Raw genomic sequence first — 19,692 nt, 5'->3', positions numbered from 1 at the left:
GTTTTTCTGTTTTCTTAATTTCTGCTTTTATCTTTATTATGTCCTACCATGTGCTTTTGTTATATTCCGCCTCCCTTTTTGTATTAGAAATCTTTTTGTGTTACAAATCTAATTCACTTATTTTCATGTTTTTTTAAAAAATTAAAATAGGTTTTTAAGGCTGGGAATTTTCTTCTTTGCATTGCTTTAATGTATCTCAGATTCTGATATGTAGTGCGTTCATTGTCATTTTTAGAAACTTAAAAATTTCTATTTATATTTCTCTTATCACTCAAGAGTTATTTAATACAAAGCCTTTTAATTTTTAAGTGGAAAGGCTTTTTTGCTTTTGGGGTTTTACTTTTACTTTCTCATATTACGTTGTGACTAGAGGGGAATGTTTGTCATTTCTGTTTATGGAAGCTGCTAATCTATTATTTGTGTCCTAGAGTGTGATGGAGTTTTGTGAATATTCTATGTGTATTTGAGAGGAAGGTGTATTCTCTATTATTAAAATATAGTGTTCAATGTATATCCACAAAGTCTACCTTAGTGATTATTTCTAAATCTTTTATATTCTTACTTATTTTTTGGCTGTTTGATTTATCTCATGCTGAGTGATGTGTTAAAGCCTCGCATTATTATCGTTTCTAGTTATTATTGCATTTCCTGTAATTTATGTTTTATCTAAATGATTGCTGTGTTATATGGTACATAGAGTCAGAGGTATTATATTGTTATTGTGGAATGAAGCTTTTAACTTAAGTGCCCTTTGTCTTATTTAATACTCTTTGGCTTGAAGACCATTTGGTCTGGTATCAGGATTTTAACCCATGCTTTTTTTTTAAAAAAATTTATTGATGTATATTTGATTTACAATGTTGTGTAAATTTCTGCTATACAGCAAAATTATACATGTATATTTTTTCATGTTCTTTTCTATTATGGCTTATTATAGGATATTGAATACAGTTCCTTGTGCTATACAATAGGACCTTGTTTTTTATCCATTGACTATATAATAGTTTGCATCTGCTAATTCCAAACTCCCAATCTTTCCCTCCCAGTGCTCTTCCCCTTGGCCACTGTGAGTCTGTTCTCTATTTCTGTGAGTCTGTTTCTGTTTCATTGATACGCTCATTTGTATAATATTTTAGATTCCACATATAAGTTTGTTTTTGTTGGTATTTGTATCATATGGCGGAGAAGGAAATGGCAACCCACTCCAGTACTCTTGCCTGGAAACTCCCATGGATGGAGGAGCCTGGTAAGCTGAAGTCCATGGGGTCACTAAGGGTCAGACACGACTGAGCGACTTCACTTTCACCTTTCACTTTCATGCATTGGAGAAGGAAATGGCAACCCACTCCAGTGTTCTTGCCTGCAGAATCCCAGGGACGAGGGAGCCTGGTGGGCTGCCGTCTATGGGGTCGCACAGAGTCGGACATGACTGAAGTGACTTAGCAGCAGCAGCATCACATGGTATTTGTCTATCATATGGTATTTGTCTTTTTCTGACTTACTTTGCTTACTATGATAATCTCTAGGTCCATTCATGTTGCTGCAAATGGTATTAAATTGTATGTATATACATGTATATATAGACACAAATGTTCTTTATCCATTCATCTGTCAGTGGGTCAGTGGACATTTAGGTTGTTTCCATGTCTTGACTATTGTAAATAGTGCTGCTATGAACACAGGGGTGCATGTATCCTTTTGAATTACAGTTTTGTCTGGGTATATGCCCAGGAGTGGGATTGCTGGATCATATGGCTATTCTAGTTTTTTGAGGAATCTTCATACTGTTTTTTATAATGGCTGTACCAATTTACATTCCCACCAACAGTGTAAAAGGGTTCCCTTTTCTTTGCATCCTCTCCAAAATTTATTATTTGTAGACTTTTTATTGATGGCTATTCTGATTGGTGTGTGGTGGTACCTCATTGTAGTTTTTATTTATAAATCTCTAATAATTAGTGATCTTTTCATATGCCTGTTGGCCATCTATATGTCTTCTCTGGAGAAATGCTTATTTAGGTCTTCTGCCCACTTTTTGATTGGGTTGTTTGCTTTTTTGTTACTGAGTTGTATGAGCTCTTTGTATATTTTGAAAATTAATCCTTTGTCCGTCACATCATTTGCAAATATTTTCTCCCAGTCTGTAGGTTGTCTTTTCATTCTGTTTATAGTTTCATTTGCTGTGGGAAAGCTTATAAGTTTGATTAGGGCCCATTTGTTTATTTTTGCTTTTATTTCTGTTGCTTTGGGAGATTAACCTAAGAAAACATTGGTATGACTTTTATTAGAAAACATTTTGTATATGTTCTCTTCTAGGAGTTTTATGGTGCCATGTCTTATATTTAAGTCTTTAAGTCATTTTGAGTTTACTTTTCTATATGGTATGAGGATGTGTTCTAACTTGATTTATATGCAGTTGTCCAACTCTTCACCACTTGCTGAAGAGACTTTTTTCTGATTTTATATTCTTGCCTCCTTTGTCAAAGATTAATTGACCGTAGGTGAGTGGGCTTATTTCTGGGCTCTCTGTTCTGTCCCATTGATCCATATGTCTATGGCAGGGCGGCGGGGTGGAGGAGTGGGGTGGGGAGAGGGAGGGTGATGCAGCCAATACCATGCTGTTTTGACTACTGTAGCTTTGTAATATTGTCTGAAGTCTGGGAGGGGTATGTCTCCTGCTTTGTTTTATTTTCCTCAGGATTGCTTTGGCTATTCTGGGTCTTTTATGGTTCTATATACATTTGGAATTATTTGTCCTAGTTCTGTGAAAAATGCCATGGGTAATTTTAATAGGGATCACATTAAGTCTGCAGATTGCTTTGGATAGTATGGCCACCCCATGCTTTCTTATTGCATTCATTTGCCTAGCAGATGATGGTGTCACTTTATTTGAAGTTTTTTTTTTTTTTAATCTGTGCCTTTTAGTGTCCTCTTATGTACAGCACAGAGTTGAATTTTTTAAAGAGCTAATTTGAAATTTCTTTGAATAGTCAAATCCCTTCAGACTTACTGACATGACTGTTGTGTTGGCCTAAATTCTGTCTCATTCCGTTCCGTTCCGTCGCTCAGTCGTGTCCGACTCTATGCGACCCCGTGGACTGTAGCCTACCAGGCTTCTCCGTCCATGGGATTCTCCAGGCAAGAATACTGGAGTGGGTTACCGTTTCCTTCTCCAGGGCATCTTCCCGACCCAGGGATCGAACCCGGGTCTCCAGCATTGGAGGCAGACGCTTTAACCTCTGAGCCACCAGGGAAGCCCCTCTGTCTCATTGTTATTACATTATTATCTTGTGGTGTAATTACTGTGTGTATTATATTATATTAATGTGTTTATTTGGTGTGTTTATTTCTTCTTTTTTTAAAAAATTATTTTGGCATTTAAGATTTTTATTTTTATTCTAGTTGTTACCTTTGCCTTAATGCTTTCTATACTACACCCATAACCCCTCCAACTTTTTTTCTTATATAACCTTTTATTTTTTGTCAATTTTAAATGGTACCTTTTACAACCAGTGGCCCTCTATTTCCCTTTTATTCTCTTCCCATCTTTAGTTGTATCTGCTCTCTATTGTCACACATATAATATTTACACATTATTTTTCAGTGCCATTACCCTTCTCATGTTTTAGTCGCAACTCTACAATTGAATATTTAAACTGTTCACATAAGTGTTTTTTCAGTGTTCCCAGTCATCTTTTTTTTAAAAATAGTCCTCCCTTTTCCCAAGTTTTATTTTGAAAAATTTAAAACCTCTGGAAAAACCAAAGATTTACACCAGCTGGTACCATGTTGCCACATTTGCTGATCATCTATTGGTTGGATGAAGCCTCACTCCCTCTGGTAGGTTCCTCAGAAGGGGCACTTATGTACAGTGTTCTGGCACATTCAAAACTGCTTTTCTGTGCTTTTGAATATTTTGATCTTGGCTGGATGTAATAGGCTTGGTTTGTACTTTCTTTTTCCTTATATTTCTTGAAAATGTTGCTCTTCTGTTGCCTTGCTTTATATGTTGTTTTTGAATAATCTGATGCCGTTCTAATCTTTTTGCCTTTATAAATTACTTCATTTTTTTTGCCTGAAGGCTGTAAGGATTTTTTCATAATCTTTAACATCTTAATGTTGTTGCGATAGGATGTTTTTCAAAATTAATCATTCTTAACTGATTTTCTTTAGTATGAAAAATGTATAGATTCGGATCTTCCTTTATTTCTAGGAAACGTCCTTGGATTAAAGTTTTAAATAATAATTCTTTTTCTTTTTTTAAAAAATTAATTTATTTTAATTGGAGGCTAATTACATTATTGTATTGGTTTTGCCATACATTGACATGAATCTGCCCCGGGTGTACATGTGTTCCCCATCTTGAACCCCCCTGCCACCTCCCTCCCAATCCCATCCTTCTGGTTCATCCCAGTACACCAGCCCCGAGCATCCTGTATCATGCACTGAACCTGGACTGGAGATTCGTTTCACATATGATAATATACATGTTTCAATGCCATTCTCCCAAATCATCCCACCCTCGTCCTCTCCCACAGAGTCCAAAAGACTGTTCTATACATCTGTGTCTCTTTGCTGTCTCATATACAGGGTTATCATTATCATCTTTCTATATTCCATATATATGCATTAGCTTCCCTGGTGGCTCAGAGGTTAAAGCGTTTGCCGCCAATGCGGGAGACCCGGGTTTGATCCCTGGGTCGGGAAGATCCCCTGGAGAAGGAAACGGTAACCCACTCCAGTATTCTTGCCTGGAGAATCCCATGGACGGAGAAGCCTGGTAGGCTACAGTCCATGGGGTCACAAAGAGTCGGACACGACTGAGCCTTCGGAACGGAACGGAATACTGTTAAATAATAGTTCTATTTCATTTTTTGGACTTTTTTTCTTCAGGGACACCAATTATATTCAACCTCCTTTGCCTGTCTTCTATTTCTTTTACTTCCTCTCCATGTCTTTTTTCTTCTTTATCTCAATTTTCATCCTCTTGGTTGTTTTCCTGATTTCCTTCAGTGCCTTTATTATGTTTACATCACAGGTTATTCTCTGGTCTTTGTAATTTGGTCTTCATTTCTGATATAATTTTGTGTTTTCTTCTCTTGCTTTCCTTACTTTAGTCAACTCTCATTTCATTTCTTCCTGATGACTTGCTTGTTTTCTTTGTTTCTTGTCCACCTCTGTTCTTACATTTTACAGTTCTTATTCAAGGGTGACTTTTCATTATTCCCAAATGCTTGTTTGAGAATATTCAGTTCAGCTTGAAGTGTGGTGTTACAGCTTTCTTTGAGTTCATGTTTGTTGTTGGGGAGGGTTTGGGGGACTTTTCATGAGCAGAAAAGAGTTTGTCCACATTTTCTGATATTTTGTGGAAGTTTTGTATGGATGTGATCTATTTTTAACTATTTCTGTTTATTTAGTGGACAGGACCATTGATCTGAGAGAGCTGTCTTCGGGGCATTCTCTTTTATGGATGGTGGGGGGATATTAGGTGGGAGGGGTAGAAGGAGCACTGGCATATCTTGCTTCTTTGTGCTTCTGCTGGTTCCTAAAATTTCCCCTCTCATTTTCTTCTTCCCTTTACTGCCTTGTCTCCAGGGGAGACCATATCTCCCTCGGAAATACTCTGAGTCTCCCCCAGAAACACTCTTCTCTGAGGCTGACACTCCTAGCGCCCGCCCACTTAGCCCTAACTGCACAGCCAGAGACTATCACGTTCCAGCCTGTGCTTAGTAACCTGGCTCTTCTTGTTCTCTTTCTGGGGGCCACTCTGTGCTTCCTCTCAGCCCTTTGCTCCTTTTCAGTCTTTTCAGCTTCTCCTTTCCCACTGTCCAAACCCAGAGGCCTGTAGTGCTGGTCAGTAGAGTATGAGAGCACTTTTGGAAAAAAATTTCCCTCTGCTAACAGATAATTTGAAAGCTATGGCATTCTCTGTCTTCTGGGAATGCTGAAGGCTTGGAGCCCATGTGCTTTTATATGGGTTTTTTGTTGTTGATTTTATGGATATTCAGAGGATAAGGAGATTTGGAATCAGGCCTCTACCAGTGTTCTTCAAACCCCAAAGTCCCCTCTTGGCCTAATCTAAAATTATGAGCACTGTTTGATATCCCAGAAGTTTTTACCATTTATCGTGCTCAGTCACTCAGTTGTGTCCAGCTGTTTGTGACCCCATGGACTGTAGCCCACCAGGCTCCTCTGTCCAAGGGATTTTCCAGGAAAGAATACTGGAATGGGTTGCCACCCCATTACTTTTTATTAATGATTTCTAATTTGAATTTTCTTCATAATTTGTGACTTTTTACTGAGGAAGTGCCTTCTTTCATTATTTTATAATGTAACTTATGAGAGAGACATAAGAAGAGAAAAAACTCTGCCCCAGATCAGAGTGCTAATAATCGTAGTAATTAAAAGTGTTTCTTATTTTCGGGTTATCTCTAATAAACCACTTGGCCATTAAAATCAACAAGTTTTACAATAAGGTTCTGTTCACTTGTTAATTTTACGTAATAATAAAATATTTCTGTATAAGTATTTTCCTGGTGAAAACCTGTTATTAAATTTCAAATGTGAATATAGTCATTTCCTCCTCTGTGAACTTGTTTCACATTTAACCTTATTAATAAAGACTAAATCCCTGTCTTTTATAGATAAGAACTAAAAGAACTAAATAGGGAAGCATTCATATTTCAAGATCTCTAAGAAGAGGTAGCAAATATTTAATATGGAACAAAAACCTTGTGAACCCAAAAATGAACATCTTTTGTCGAGCAGTGGCATCCCATCCAATGCAGGTATGTGTTTTTTTTAAAACAAAAATGGGAGAAAATTAGAGCTAAGCAGCCTTCATAATATTCAAGAGCTAAGCAGCCTTCATAATATTCATTCAAGCCACTGTTTTTTTAGTGTGTTTTAGTTTAACTATGCAGGTCACAGACCTTGTTCATGAATGATAACCAGATTATTTATAATTCTGCTTTATAAGGAAGAAGTTGTTTAATCTTTTAAAAATAGCATGTCTATTTTTTAGCATGTGTTTACATTATTTTCTGGCTTGAACACTGTTTCCATGTTGAGGCACTTCCGCACATGCCGTTTCTCTAAATGCATTCTCTTCCTTGGTCTGCCCCAGGCCCCAACACTGCATCATTTTGACTTCTTTTCCCTTACACCTCTCCCTGACACATCCAATCAAGTATGACATCCTGCTTTCTCTAGTCTCAGAAATGTCTCTTGAATCCATTTTACCTCTCCATTCCCATGGCTACTGTTCTAGTTCAGGCCCACCATCGACTCTGATGAAAATTATGTCAGTCAGCAGATAGCAGACAGAAGACAGAAACAGGTGGAATAAATAGGCGGCACTTAATACAGGGAATTGATAACACAGGTGTTGGAAGAGCTGAGAAGGTTCACGGGAGATGAGAGAACACAGAGATCAACCACAGCAGGAAGCTGCTACCAGCCTCTGGGCCAAAAGGACCCTGAGAATAGGAACTGTTATAACGCGTGGGTGGAAGCAGGAGCTGGATCCACGGACTGGGCTGCCTGCTGGAGACGGACCCACCAGTCACTGCCAGAAGCCCGTCTGAGGCAGGAGAGAGGAGAGTCCCTCAGCTTCTCCCCGCCTGTGGCCTTCTGGTCTTTTGCCAGCACCTTCCATTGCAAAGCTACCAGGAAACGCACTGGGAATGGGCCATTGGAAGGATGGTCTCCACAGCACTTGGCAGGGAAGGGACTCTGTGGCAGTCAGGCAGGCGACTGTACAGCCCTGCCTGCTCTCCCTTCATGTCTCTCTCATCTGAAAGAATGCAGCCAGAGTTCATTCTGAATTACAGGTCTGTTCCACCGGTCTGCTTACAGACTTTTATCTTCACATGATTATTCTGTAAAATCTTCTGCTCCTTAGGATGCTCATGCCGTTGGCAACTCCATTGTACTAGACCCATCCACCCTGCTCATTCCCCTTGCTCACCTCCCCACCAGCCAGTGGGGGCATGGCCGCTTAGCTCATGGGCTCTCACTCCCGCCCCAGGCACACCATCATCCTGCAGTGTCATTGTCCTCATGGATGATCCATCTAAGGTCTCAGGCTCATGCCTTCTGTCTGTAGTTACTCAGTCATTTTGATCTGTACAGCAAAAGGCAAAGGAGAAAAGGAACGGTATGCCCATTTGAATACTGAGTTCCAAAGAATTCCAGAGAGAGATAAGAAAGCCTGCCTCAGTGATCAATGCAAAGAAACAGGAAAATAATAGAATGGAAAAGACTAGAGATCTCTTCAAGAAAATTAGAGATACCAAGGGAACATTTCTGCAAAGATGGGCACAGTAAAGGACAGAAGTGGTGTGGACCTAACAGAAGCAGAAGATATTAAGAAGAATTGGCAAGAATACACAGAAGAACTATACAAAAAAGATCTTAATGACCCAGATAATCACGATGGTGTGATCACTCACCTAGAGTCAGGCATCCTGGAATACGAAGTCAAGTGGGCCTTAGGAAGCATCACTACCAACAAAGCTAGTGGAAGTGATGGAATTCCAGTTGAGCTATCTCAGATCCTTAAAGATGATGCTGTGAAAGTGCTGCGCTCAGTATGTCAGCAAATTTGGAAAACTCAGCAGTGGCCACAAACTGAAAAAGGTCAGTTTTCATTCCAATCCCAAAGAAAAGCAATGCCAGAGAATGCTGAAACTACCGCACAGTTGCACTCATCTCACACGCTAGTAAAGTCATGCTCAAAATTCTCCAAGCCAGGCTTCAACAGTAACGGGAACCAATAACTTCTAGATGTTGAAACTGGATTTAGAAAAGGTAGAGGAACCAGATGTCAAATTGCCAACATCCGTTGGATCATCGAAAAAGCAAGAGAGTTCCAGAAAGACATCTATTTCTGCTTTATTGACTTACCAAAGCCATTGACTGTGTGGATCACAGCAAACTGGGGAAAATTCTTAAAGAGATGGGAATACCAGACCACCTTACCTGCCTCCTGAGAAATCTGTATGCAGGTCAAGAAGCAGCAGTTAGAACCAGACATGGAACAACAGACTGGTTCCAAATTGGGAAAAGAGTATGTCAAGGCTGTATATTGTCACCTTGCTTATTTAGCTTATGTGCAGAGTACATCATGCCAAATGCCAGGCTGGATGAAGTACAAGCTGAAATCAAGATTGCTGGGAGAAGTATCAATAACCTCAGATATGCAAATGATACCACCCTCATGGCAGAAAGCAAAGAGGAACTAAAGAGCCTCTTGATGAAAGTGAAAGAGGAAAGTGAAAAGGTTGGCTTAAAACTCAGTATTCAAAAAACTAAGATCATGGCATCTGGTCCCATCACTTCATGGCCAATAGATGGGGGAACAGTGGAAACAGAGACTTTATTTTGGGGGGCTCCAAAATCACTGCCGATGGTGACTGCAGCCATGAAAATTAAAAGACACTTGCTCCTTGGAAGAAAAGCTATGACTAACCTAGACAGCATATTACAAAGCAGAGGCATTACTTTGCCAACAAAGGTCTGTCTGGTCAAGGCTATGGTTTTTCCAGTGGTCCTGTATGGACATGAGAGTTGGACCATAAAACTGAGCACCAAAGAATTGATGCTTTTGAACTGTGGTGTTGGAGAAGACTCTTTAGAGTCCCTTGGACTGCAAGGAGATGCACCCAGTCCATCCTAAAGGAAATCAATCCTGAATATTCACTGGAAGGACTGATGCTGAAGCTGAAGCTCTAATACTTTGGCCACCTGAATGGAAGAACTGACTGCTTGGAAAAGACCCTGATGCTGGGAAAGACTGAAGGCAGGAGGCAAAGGGGACAACAGAGGATGAGATGGTTAGATGGTATCACCGACTTGATGGACATAATTTTGCGCAAACTCCGGGAGTTGGTGATAGACATGGAAGCCTGGTGTGCTGCAGTTCTTGTGGTCTCAAAGAGTTGGTCACAACTGAGCGACTGAACTGCTAAGAGTACTCACTTTCCTGTCTTGGATGTTATTGCCAAGATCAGCTGGGCTTCTGGAATCCAGCCTGCTATCTTCTAGCACTCTCACTCTCTTATTCCTACAATACTTATTTTTTTCTGCCTGATAAAGGTAGTTCTTAATTGTGACTCACACAGTACTTTTCCTGTTCCACCAGACCTGGAATCAGCCATTTGCTAAGGAGCCCTGGTTCTTTTTAGTAGGAAATAGTAATCATACACCAGGATCTCGTGTGCCTATTGCTACTGAGGTGACACTGTGTCTGGGAGTGTTCAGTGTCTTAAAACTTGGAATTAGATTTCTTTTTTAAGTTCATACTGAAAACTCGAATTCAGATACAGTACCATAGAATTACTATACAAACTAGTTACCATACATGCTAGTTATTTCATACATAAGGAGTTACAATACAGGCTAGTTACTTTGTAGTCATAGATGCTTCAAGGCTCATGCAACGCAAGTATCACTTGATCACTAGCAAATAAAACTGCCCCCTCCCTATCCTGCTGCTCCTTTTTACCTTGTGCCCTTCTCTCTCAGAGAGACTATCACTTGTCTCTTTCCCCATGAGACCTTGAGCTCATTCAGGGTTCAGTAAGGGCATCACCTGGGATAATTGTTCACCACAAAATCATTTTATTATTCAGTTAATTAATTGGTTAATTAATTATTTAATATTTAGGTTCTTCAGGTCCATTTTTTATGTCATCTATTCGTGGAACAATAATTGAAAACACATCTTCAACTGGGACTATAACACAAATTCCTTTTTTCCCTAAATATGAAGTGGAACTTGATTCTCATAGAAAAGTCATTCCTTACCCTGGAAAGGAACACATTGAGCGTGTTTTGGAAGAATATTCACATCAAGTCAAAGATTTGCAGAGAAGACTAAATGAAGTGAGTTGCAAATTGATTCTTTTGCTGTGCTTTTGGTGTAATCTTAGTGAGACTTGGATAACTCAAAGTGTTATGCTTAATGACATTCAGCTGTAATTATAATTAATAATTGGTTCAAGCCTGCTGTGCTGCTGTCATGATAGCAGGTTTTTCTTTTCAAACCAGTGGTTGGGGATCAGATTTTAGATGTGTGTGTATACGTGATGGCTAAATAGTGTTTAGAAATTAATCCATAAAAACTTTTAAGTGGACCTTATGTAGAATTAAGCTGGATTTGGTCAGCTTTACAACTGCATGTTGAATCTGAGCAGTCTATAGCTTGGAGTCAAACTTGCACAGACGCCTTTGTAATCTAACTTTTCCCTGTGCATTTTAGCCTCTTCTGTGCATTCTAGCAGTATCAAGCTGCCTGCTCTTCCCTAGATGTACCATATAATCCCTGACCCTCATGTGTTTGCCCAGATCATTCCCCCTTCTCTAACTGTCTGCCTGGCAGTTCTTCCTCTCAGTCAAGACTCAACTGAAGCATTTTTCTCTGAAACCTTTCCTCTAGACACAGGTGGGCGTGTTCTCCTCTGTACAGTTACTGCTCCTTGTGCACACGTCTGTTGTACTGTTCAGTGCTTTTATTGTAGATAGATAGATGGGTGAAGCACGGAAATGCCAATGAGGAATAGAAACAATGCCTTAATTAATTTTCCACATCTGTCCTCTGGCAGAGTATGTGACACTTGACTGGCTCCCAATAAATTATGAATAGTTATATCAGTAATTGAATAACAGGGTTATTTGGAGACATAATATTTATCACAGCCCTCCCATGTAACAGATATTATACTAGGTACTGGATATATAAAGATGGAAAAGATGTCCTCCTTTTTATGTGTGTGTTTACAGTCTTATGGCTGAGATATTTAAAACAGAAAATGATAGTAACAGGATGTGCCTCAGTAGGGTAAGCACTGATGCTAAATCTAATCAATGCTTTACATTCTTTATCTTACTTGCCTCTTCCACAACATTCGACACATATGACAATTCTTTTCATCTTGAAACACTCTTTTCTCTTAGGTCTCTTGGAACCACAGTCTCCTAACTTTCCTGCAGCTCATTCTTTTTCAGTTTTCTTATTCCAGCAAAACCCTCCATAGATTGTAATAGTGATTTCCATGGCTTCTGTTGCCATGTATATGTCAGTGCCTGTCCAGTTTACACATCTCGTCAGACCTCTCAACTGGTCTCCACACCCAGTTAGTGTACCTGTGTTCCTCCTGGACATTTCTACTTGAAAGGTTCCTCAGGCTCATAAACTCACCATTTCCAGTCACATACCTGATTTTCCCCAAACCTTTCTTCTGGCTTTGTGTGGTGCTACATTTATACAGTTGTGGAGGGCGAAAACCTGATTCATTCTTGATACCTCTGCATTTTCCCTGACATGCACTTTACTGCCGTGTCCATCCAGTGCACCTCATATATATTTCTCGAATATGTTTTCATTTCCACTGTTACATTAAAAGTTCAGACTACTCTAGCCATTCACCTGGACTATTAGAGAAAAAGATAGAGGGTCCCACCTTATAGTGACTATATAAACATTGTGAACTGCAGAATCAGGTAGTAACCTTTTATATTTCCTTTGCTGTGTAGTTTTTGTTTTTCCTGTGTTTCCCAATTGCCTTACTTTTTCCTTTATATTATTTACCTTTATCATAACCTTATTAAAAAATTATCATATAGGTTTTCTATCATACCTTCCTTTAACCCAGGACTCTAGTTCTTTTGTCGAGTCTAGAAGAGTTTTTTCTTAGGTCTGTTGTATAACTATAAAAAAGTTTAAAAAATATTTTCTTGAGATTATTATCAAATCTGCTTTCCTGGTTGGAGCCATGATTTCTAGGATTTATTATTTTCTTTTTTCTTGATTTATTTCTTCATTTAGTCAGAACACATCTTTAGAAACTTTAAGAAAAAGTGTATGGGACATACATTGTATGAATTTATTTCATTCTAAAAATGACTTAAGCAGGATAAAGTTGAAAGTCATTTTCTTTCAATCCTTTGAAAATATTGTGTGCCCTTGCAGAGACTGAGAAGATATTTATCTGATTCTTGTTCCTTTGTAGATGATATTTTTTTTACTTAGTTGAGGTTCATCTTTGGAAACTTTAGGGTCTTCTCTTTATCTCTGAAATTCCACTGTAACGTACATAGGTGTGGATTTTTGTTTTTTTCATTCACTGTGCTAGTCCCAAAAGGGACTCAGTGGACCCTTTTGGTCTGTAGATTTGTGCCGTTCAGTTCAGTAGCTCAGTCACGTCCAACTCTTTGCAACCCCATGGACTGCAGCACAGTCCTGGAGCTTGCTCAAAATCATGTCCATCAAGTTGGTGATGCCATCCAACCATCTCATCTTCTGTCATCCCTTTCTCTCCCTGCCTTCAATTCTTCCCAGCATCAGGGTCTTTTCCAGTGAGTCAGTTCTTCACATCAGGTGGCCAAAGGATTGGAGCTTCAGCATCAGTCCTTCCAATGAATATTCAGGACTGATTTCCTTGAGAATTGACTGGTTGGATCTCCTTGCTGTCCAAGGGGCTCTCAAGAGTCTTCTCCAACACCATAGTTCAAAAGCATCAGCTCTTCGGTGCTCAGTTTTCTTTATGATCCAACTCTCACATTCATGCATGACTACTGGAAAAACCATAGCTTTGACTAGATGGACCTTTGTAGGCAAAGTAATGTCTCTGCTTTTTAATATGCTGTCCAGGTTGGTCATAGCTTTTCTTCCAAGGAGGAAGCATCTTTTAATTTCATGGCTTTGAGGAATTCAATCTTTTTTTTTCCTTTGACAGTTTCTTTCTCTGTTTTCTCACTTCTCTCTTTCTGAAGCTCCTGTTGTTTAGGTTGAATCTCTAAATCTCTTACCTTTTCTTTCAAGAATTTTATCTACTTTTTCTACTTAAAGGGGCATTTCTTGACTGCCAACATTTCTATTGCAACTTTTTAGTTTGCAGCCATGTTTTTAATTTCCAGGAACCCTTTCTTCTTCTCTGATCACTTATTTGACATAGCCCTATTCTTCTCTGATCACTTATTTGACATATCACTATTCTTAATAGCAAAAATGTCTTCCAAATTTCTCTCTAATACAAGTTTTTGGAAATGTTCTTCCACTGTTGCATTATCACTTTTTGTTTCTTTGGATCTTTTTTTCTGGGTATTTTCTCATTTGTTTCATCTTGGTCTCTTTTTTATTTTGTAATCTTCCTTCAGTGATTTTTGGCTTTTTGTTCATACTCAAGAATGAACAGTAGGAAAAAACAAAAACTGTTGACAATCTGTCTATGGGCAGAACTTGATGGCTTTACTTTGGGATAATTAGATGGGGTGTCAACAGTTACTCTGGGAGACCTCTCAGTGCCTGATTTTAGAGATCTTTGTGAATTTCTTTGTAGTAGAACACCTTGATTTTTGAATGGTAGTTGTCTGCTGCCAAGTCAGTTGCCAGTTTTTAAGTCAGTTGGAGGTGGGGGTTGACTTTTCTGTATACACAAATTCAACCACTTCTATCCTCAGGAATAGAGTTTATTCCTATCCCTTTCTTGAGCTATAAGTCAGATTTGTTCAGAAGTGATGTTTTGATTATAAAGTAAGTGGATTGAAGGGGTATTCCAAAAATCTATGTTCAGTTCAGTTCAGTTGCTCAGTCATGTCCGACTCTTTGCAACCCCATGAATCACAGCACGCCAGGCCTCCCTGTCCATCACCAGCTCCCAGAGTTCACTTAAACTCATGTCCATCGAGTCGGTGATGCCATCCAGCCATCTCATTCTCTGTTGTCCCCGCCTCCTCCCATCCCCAATCCCTTCTAGCATCAGACTCTTTTCCAGTGAGTCAACTCATCGCATGAGGTGGCCAAAGTATTGCAGTTTCAGCTTTAGCATCAGTCCTTCCAATGAACACCCAGGATTGATCTCCTTTAGAATGGACTGGTTGGATCTCCTTGCAGTCCAAAGGACTCTCAAGAATCTTCTCCAGCACCACAGTTCAAAAGCATCAATTCTTCGGCGATCAGCTTTCTTCACAGTCCAACTCTCACATCCATACATGACCACTGGAAAACCATAGCCTTGACTAGACGGACCTTTGTTGGCAAAGTAATGTCTCTGCTCTTTAATATGCTATCTAGGTTGGTCATCACTTTCCTTCCAAGGAGTAAGCATCTTTTAATAAATAAATTACATAAATTTAATAAATTTAATTCAATAAAAGTCTATGTTAGAAATGATTAATTAGGCCCCAGACAATGGTGAAGGGGGAAGGAAGTACACATAAGAACAAACAATTGAGGGACTTCCTGGTGTCCAGTGGTTAGGAATCTGCCTTTCAGTGCAGGGCACATGGGTTTGATCCTTGGTGAGAAAACTAAGATCCCACATGCTATGGGGCAACTAAGCTGGTAAGCTGCAACTAATGAGGCCTCTGCTCTGGAGAGAAATTCGCACACCACAGTGAAGAGCCCATGCACCACAACTGACTCAATGCAGCCAAATAAATATTAATAATTTCTTTAAAAAGACACAAATTTTTTTTAAAGTTAAATGATTGATACATAGATTTTTGGAAATTACTAGCTATAAGGAAATATGTTCCATGGGAATACCAGACCACCTGACCTGCCCCTTGAGAAACCTGTTTGCAGGTCAGGAAGCAACAGTCAGAACTGTACATGGAACAACAGACTGGTTCCAAATAGGAAAAGGAGTGCGTCAAGGCTGTATATTGTCACCCTGCTTATTTAACTTATATGCAGAGTACATCATGAGGAACGCAGGGCTGGAAGAAGCACAAGCTGGAATCAAGATTGCCGGGAGAAATATCAATAACCTCAGATATGCAGATGACACCACCCTTATGGCAGAAAGTGGAGAGGATCTAAAAAGCCTCTTGATGAAAGTGAAAGAGGAGAGTGAAAAAGTTGGCTTGAAGCTCAACATTCAGAAAACAAAGATCATGGCATCTGGTCCCATCACTTCATGGGAAATAGATGGGAAAACAGTGGAAACAGTGTCAGACCTTATTTTTTAGGGCTCCAAAATCACTGCAGATGCTGATTGCAGCCATGAAATTAAAAGACGCTTACTCCTTGGAAGGAAAGTGATGACCAACCTAGATAGCATATTAAAAAGCAGAGACATTACTTTGCCAACCAAGGTCCGTCTAGTCAAGGCTATGGTTTTTCCCATGGTCATGTGTGGATGTGAGAGTTGGACTGTGAAGAAAGCTGATCACTGAAGAATTGATGCTTTTGAACTGTGGTGCTGGAGAAGACTCTTGAGAGTCCTTTGGACTGCAAGGAGATCCAACCGGTCCATTCTAGAGGAGATCAATCCTGGGTGTTCATTGGTAGGACTGATGCTAAAGCTGAAACTGCAATACTTTGGCCACCTCATGCGATGAGTTGACTCACTGGAAAAGACTGATGCTGGGAGGGATTGGGGACGGGAGTAGATGGGGACGACAGAGAATGAGATGGCTGGATGGCATCACCAACTCGGTGGACATGAGTTTGAGTGAACTCCGGGAGTTGGTGATGGACAGGGAGGCCTGGCATGCTGTGATTCATGGGGTCGCAGGGTCGGACATGACTGAGCGACTGAACTGAGCTGAACTGAATGAAGACTAATTTGCAGGACACTTTTTTTCCAGAGCAATGAATTGCATGAGAAACAAAAGTTTTACTTACGACAATCAGTCATTGATTTGCAAACAAAACTTCAAGAGATGCAGATGGAGAGAGATGCCATGGCTGACATCAGGTTGGGCTTCGTTACCTGAAATTATTTTAAAGTTTTACGTTTTCTAGAGTAAAATCACTTGTTTGAATCTGAGTTTTATCAATATTATTTCTTTTCTTTCATTTATTTCATAGACGAAGGGAGAGTCAGTCCCAGGAGGATTTACGAAATCAGCTTCAAAATACAGTTCATGAACTTGAAGCTGCCAAATGCCTTAAGGACGATATGCTGAAAGATAGCAGCACACAGATAGAGCAGCTGAGAAAGATGATGCTTAGTCATGAGGGAGTGCTTCAAGAAATCCGATCAGTCCTGGTTGACTTCGAAGAAGCCTCAGGCAAGAAAGTATTTGAACATGACAGCATGTCTACCATCCACTCCCGAAGCATGGCCTCAGCTATTAGTAAAATCCTAAGAGAATTAGACACAGAGATTTCTTATCTTAAAGGGAGGATATTTCCAGTAAGTGGTGAGAACACTATGTCAATTTTATATTAAAATTCATTAAGACAATAGTATAAGGCATATAATTTTTTTAAACCCTTCAAAGTGAGCCATGTTCTCATTTTTGTTCTCTAAAATACTGGAAGTTACTTCCAGTGATCTTTCCTAATAAAGGGAGCTAACTTCTCTGTATAGTTCCATGAGTATAACCACTGTAAAAGATTTAATAAAATACAGTGATCGAATGTATCTGATTTTAGCATTGCTTCTATTTGCATCTTTCTAAAGCATTCCTTGGGCTTCCCCGGTGGCTCAGAGGTTAAAGCATCTGCCTGCAATGAGGGAGACACGGGTTCGATCCCTCGGTCGGGAAGATCCCCTGGAGAAGGAAATGGCAACCCACTCCAGTATTCTTGCCTGGAGAATCCCATGGACGGAGAGCCTGGTGGGCTACAGTCCACAGGATCGCAAAGAGTCAGACATGACTGAGCGACTTCACTTTCACTTTCAAAGCATTCCTTTAGTTAGGAAATCTCTTAAATTTTCCAAGCTTTAGATTTACCAGTTCCTCAGTCAATATTTCGGAGAAGGCAATGGCAAGCCACTCCAGTACTCCCTGCCTGGAAAATCCCATGGATGGAGGAGCCTGGTAGGCTGCAGTCCATGGGGTTGCTACGAGTCAGACATGACTGAGCGACTTCACTTTCACACATTGGAGAGGGAAATGGCAACCCACTCCAGTAGTCTTGCCTGGAGAATCCCAGGGATGGGGGAGCCTGGTGGGCTTCCGTCTATGGGGAAACACAGAGTCGACACGACTGAAGTGACGCAGCAGCAGCAGTCAGTATTTCTTTTTTATAACCAGGTAGAGGATCAGCTTGAAGCCCTGAAATCTGAATCACAGAACAAAATGGAACTACTTCTTCAACAACATCAAGATAGGTAGGTTTCTGGCTGAGGTATCGAAGATCATAGTGAAACTATCGCACAAATCTACAATCTCTCATCAGCAATTCCAATATCTAAAAAGCTCTAAAACACAGATTTTTCCCCCCATAAATCTGTAGGAAACTCGTGTTAATGAAAAATTTATTCTGACACTTATTTGAGAAGTAGGGAAGATGTCATTGAAGACTATTGCAAAAGGTGTTTGAATTAGTGATGAGGCTCAACTCCCAGTCCAACATGGGCAGATGGGGATTCATAGCCAAGAAGCAGGGTGAGAGGGTCAGTGGGTGGAAAATTACTAGGAGGAGGCATGGGGTGGGAGGTTCTCACTAAACTGACTTAGCAAAATTCTTACTAAGCGTAGGCTTCTAAGTGCCAAGAGGCATCTGACTACAGTTTGGTCAAGGTTAGATACTATGTCAGTTTTGTTGGCAAAACCTAATCTGAACTAATATAAAGCTTTTTATAGTCTTCATGATTTACTGTAAATATTTAAAAACCTACCATTGCATTAGTGATGTCTGGCTTCTGAGACACTTCCATAGATCTCTCTGGGGAAGTCACATGATACTTAGTACTATTCTTTATTACCATCATAACATTTTTTAAAAATTCTGAATTCCAAAGCCTGACTGGCTCCCAAAGGATTTGGATAAAGGATTCTGTATCTAACTTAAATACTTGTCATCAGTTCAGTTCAGTTGCTCAGTTGTGTCTGACTCCTTGCGACACCATGGACTACAGCACATGAGGCCTCCCTGTCCATCACCAACTCCCAGAGCTAGATATTTGTCATAAAAAGGATTATATAGACAAAGCTAAAACAAAATACCAAATGTGAGTGTTGAAAATCATTAATTTTTAGAATAATTCATTATCAGGCAAAATCTGTATCAAATAACGTTCACCACATTCTTTCTATAGGATTGAACAGTTAATAAGTGAACATGAAGCTGAAATAACAGGACTCACCGAGAAAGCTAGCAGTGCTCGGAGTCAAGCCAACAGTATCCAGAGTCAATTGGAAATCATTCAGTATGTGTGTCCTGGTGGTTTGAAGTTGATAGCTATTTATCTTCATTTTATATTTTGTTGATTTTTGTTCTAAGATCTTTTTTTAAAATGCTTAATAGTTGATTCTACAAGAAAGTGAAACTTTTCTAACATTCAAGTGAACGGAAAAGATTGTTTAACATATGGATAATACTTTATAACCATATCAGAAGTGTTATGGCAAGTATGTGGACCTCTTGGGGTTTGGATGTTTTAATTTTTGTCTATATTTCAACTGGATAAAACAAACACACACTATATATATCTGTGTGTGTGTGTGTGTAGATGGACTTCCCAGGTGGCTCAGTAGTAAAGAATCCACCTGTCAATGCAGGAGACACAGGAAACGTGGATTCAATCCCTAGGTCAGGAAGATCCACTGGAGGAGGAAATGGCAAGCCATTCCAGGATTCTTGCCTGGAAAATCCCATGGACAAAGGGTCCCAGAGGGCTATAGTCTATGGGGTCACAAAGAGTCAGATATGACTGAGTGACTGAGCATGCACATGTGTGTAAATATATATAAATTATACAGTCAATGGGTTTGCAAGGAGTCAGACCC

General features: G+C 39.7%; 1 protein-coding gene across 3 annotated transcripts in view; it reads left to right on the top strand.

The window, feature by feature from the left end:
* Positions 1-19,692, top strand: part of CCDC158 (coiled-coil domain containing 158) — an 82,176-nt gene that overhangs the window by 9,898 nt on the left and 52,586 nt on the right. Inside the window, exons 3-8 of one of the 3 annotated variants that reach the window (XM_055434714.2) lie at positions 6,645-6,788; positions 10,775-10,887; positions 16,597-16,706; positions 16,820-17,147; positions 17,995-18,071; positions 19,002-19,112. In XM_055434714.2, the coding sequence (XP_055290689.1) occupies positions 6,719-6,788; positions 10,775-10,887; positions 16,597-16,706; positions 16,820-17,147; positions 17,995-18,071; positions 19,002-19,112 (809 nt within the window). In that variant the 5' untranslated portion in view covers positions 6,645-6,718. Of the gene's footprint in view, positions 1-6,644; positions 6,789-10,669; positions 10,888-16,596; positions 16,707-16,819; positions 17,148-17,994; positions 18,072-19,001; positions 19,113-19,692 lie in introns of all 3 variants that reach the window. The other 2 variants (XM_055434713.2, XM_055434715.2) reach the window with 2 other exon arrangements.

Source organism: Moschus berezovskii, chromosome 5 (genome assembly GCF_049115385.1).
Source record: "Moschus berezovskii isolate FMDL1 chromosome 5, NW_MosBer_1.0, whole genome shotgun sequence".
Classification (NCBI taxonomy): Eukaryota; Metazoa; Chordata; class Mammalia; order Artiodactyla; family Moschidae; genus Moschus; species Moschus berezovskii.
Note: the sequence above shows the minus strand (reverse complement) of the source record. Positions and strands in the feature narration are given on the sequence as shown.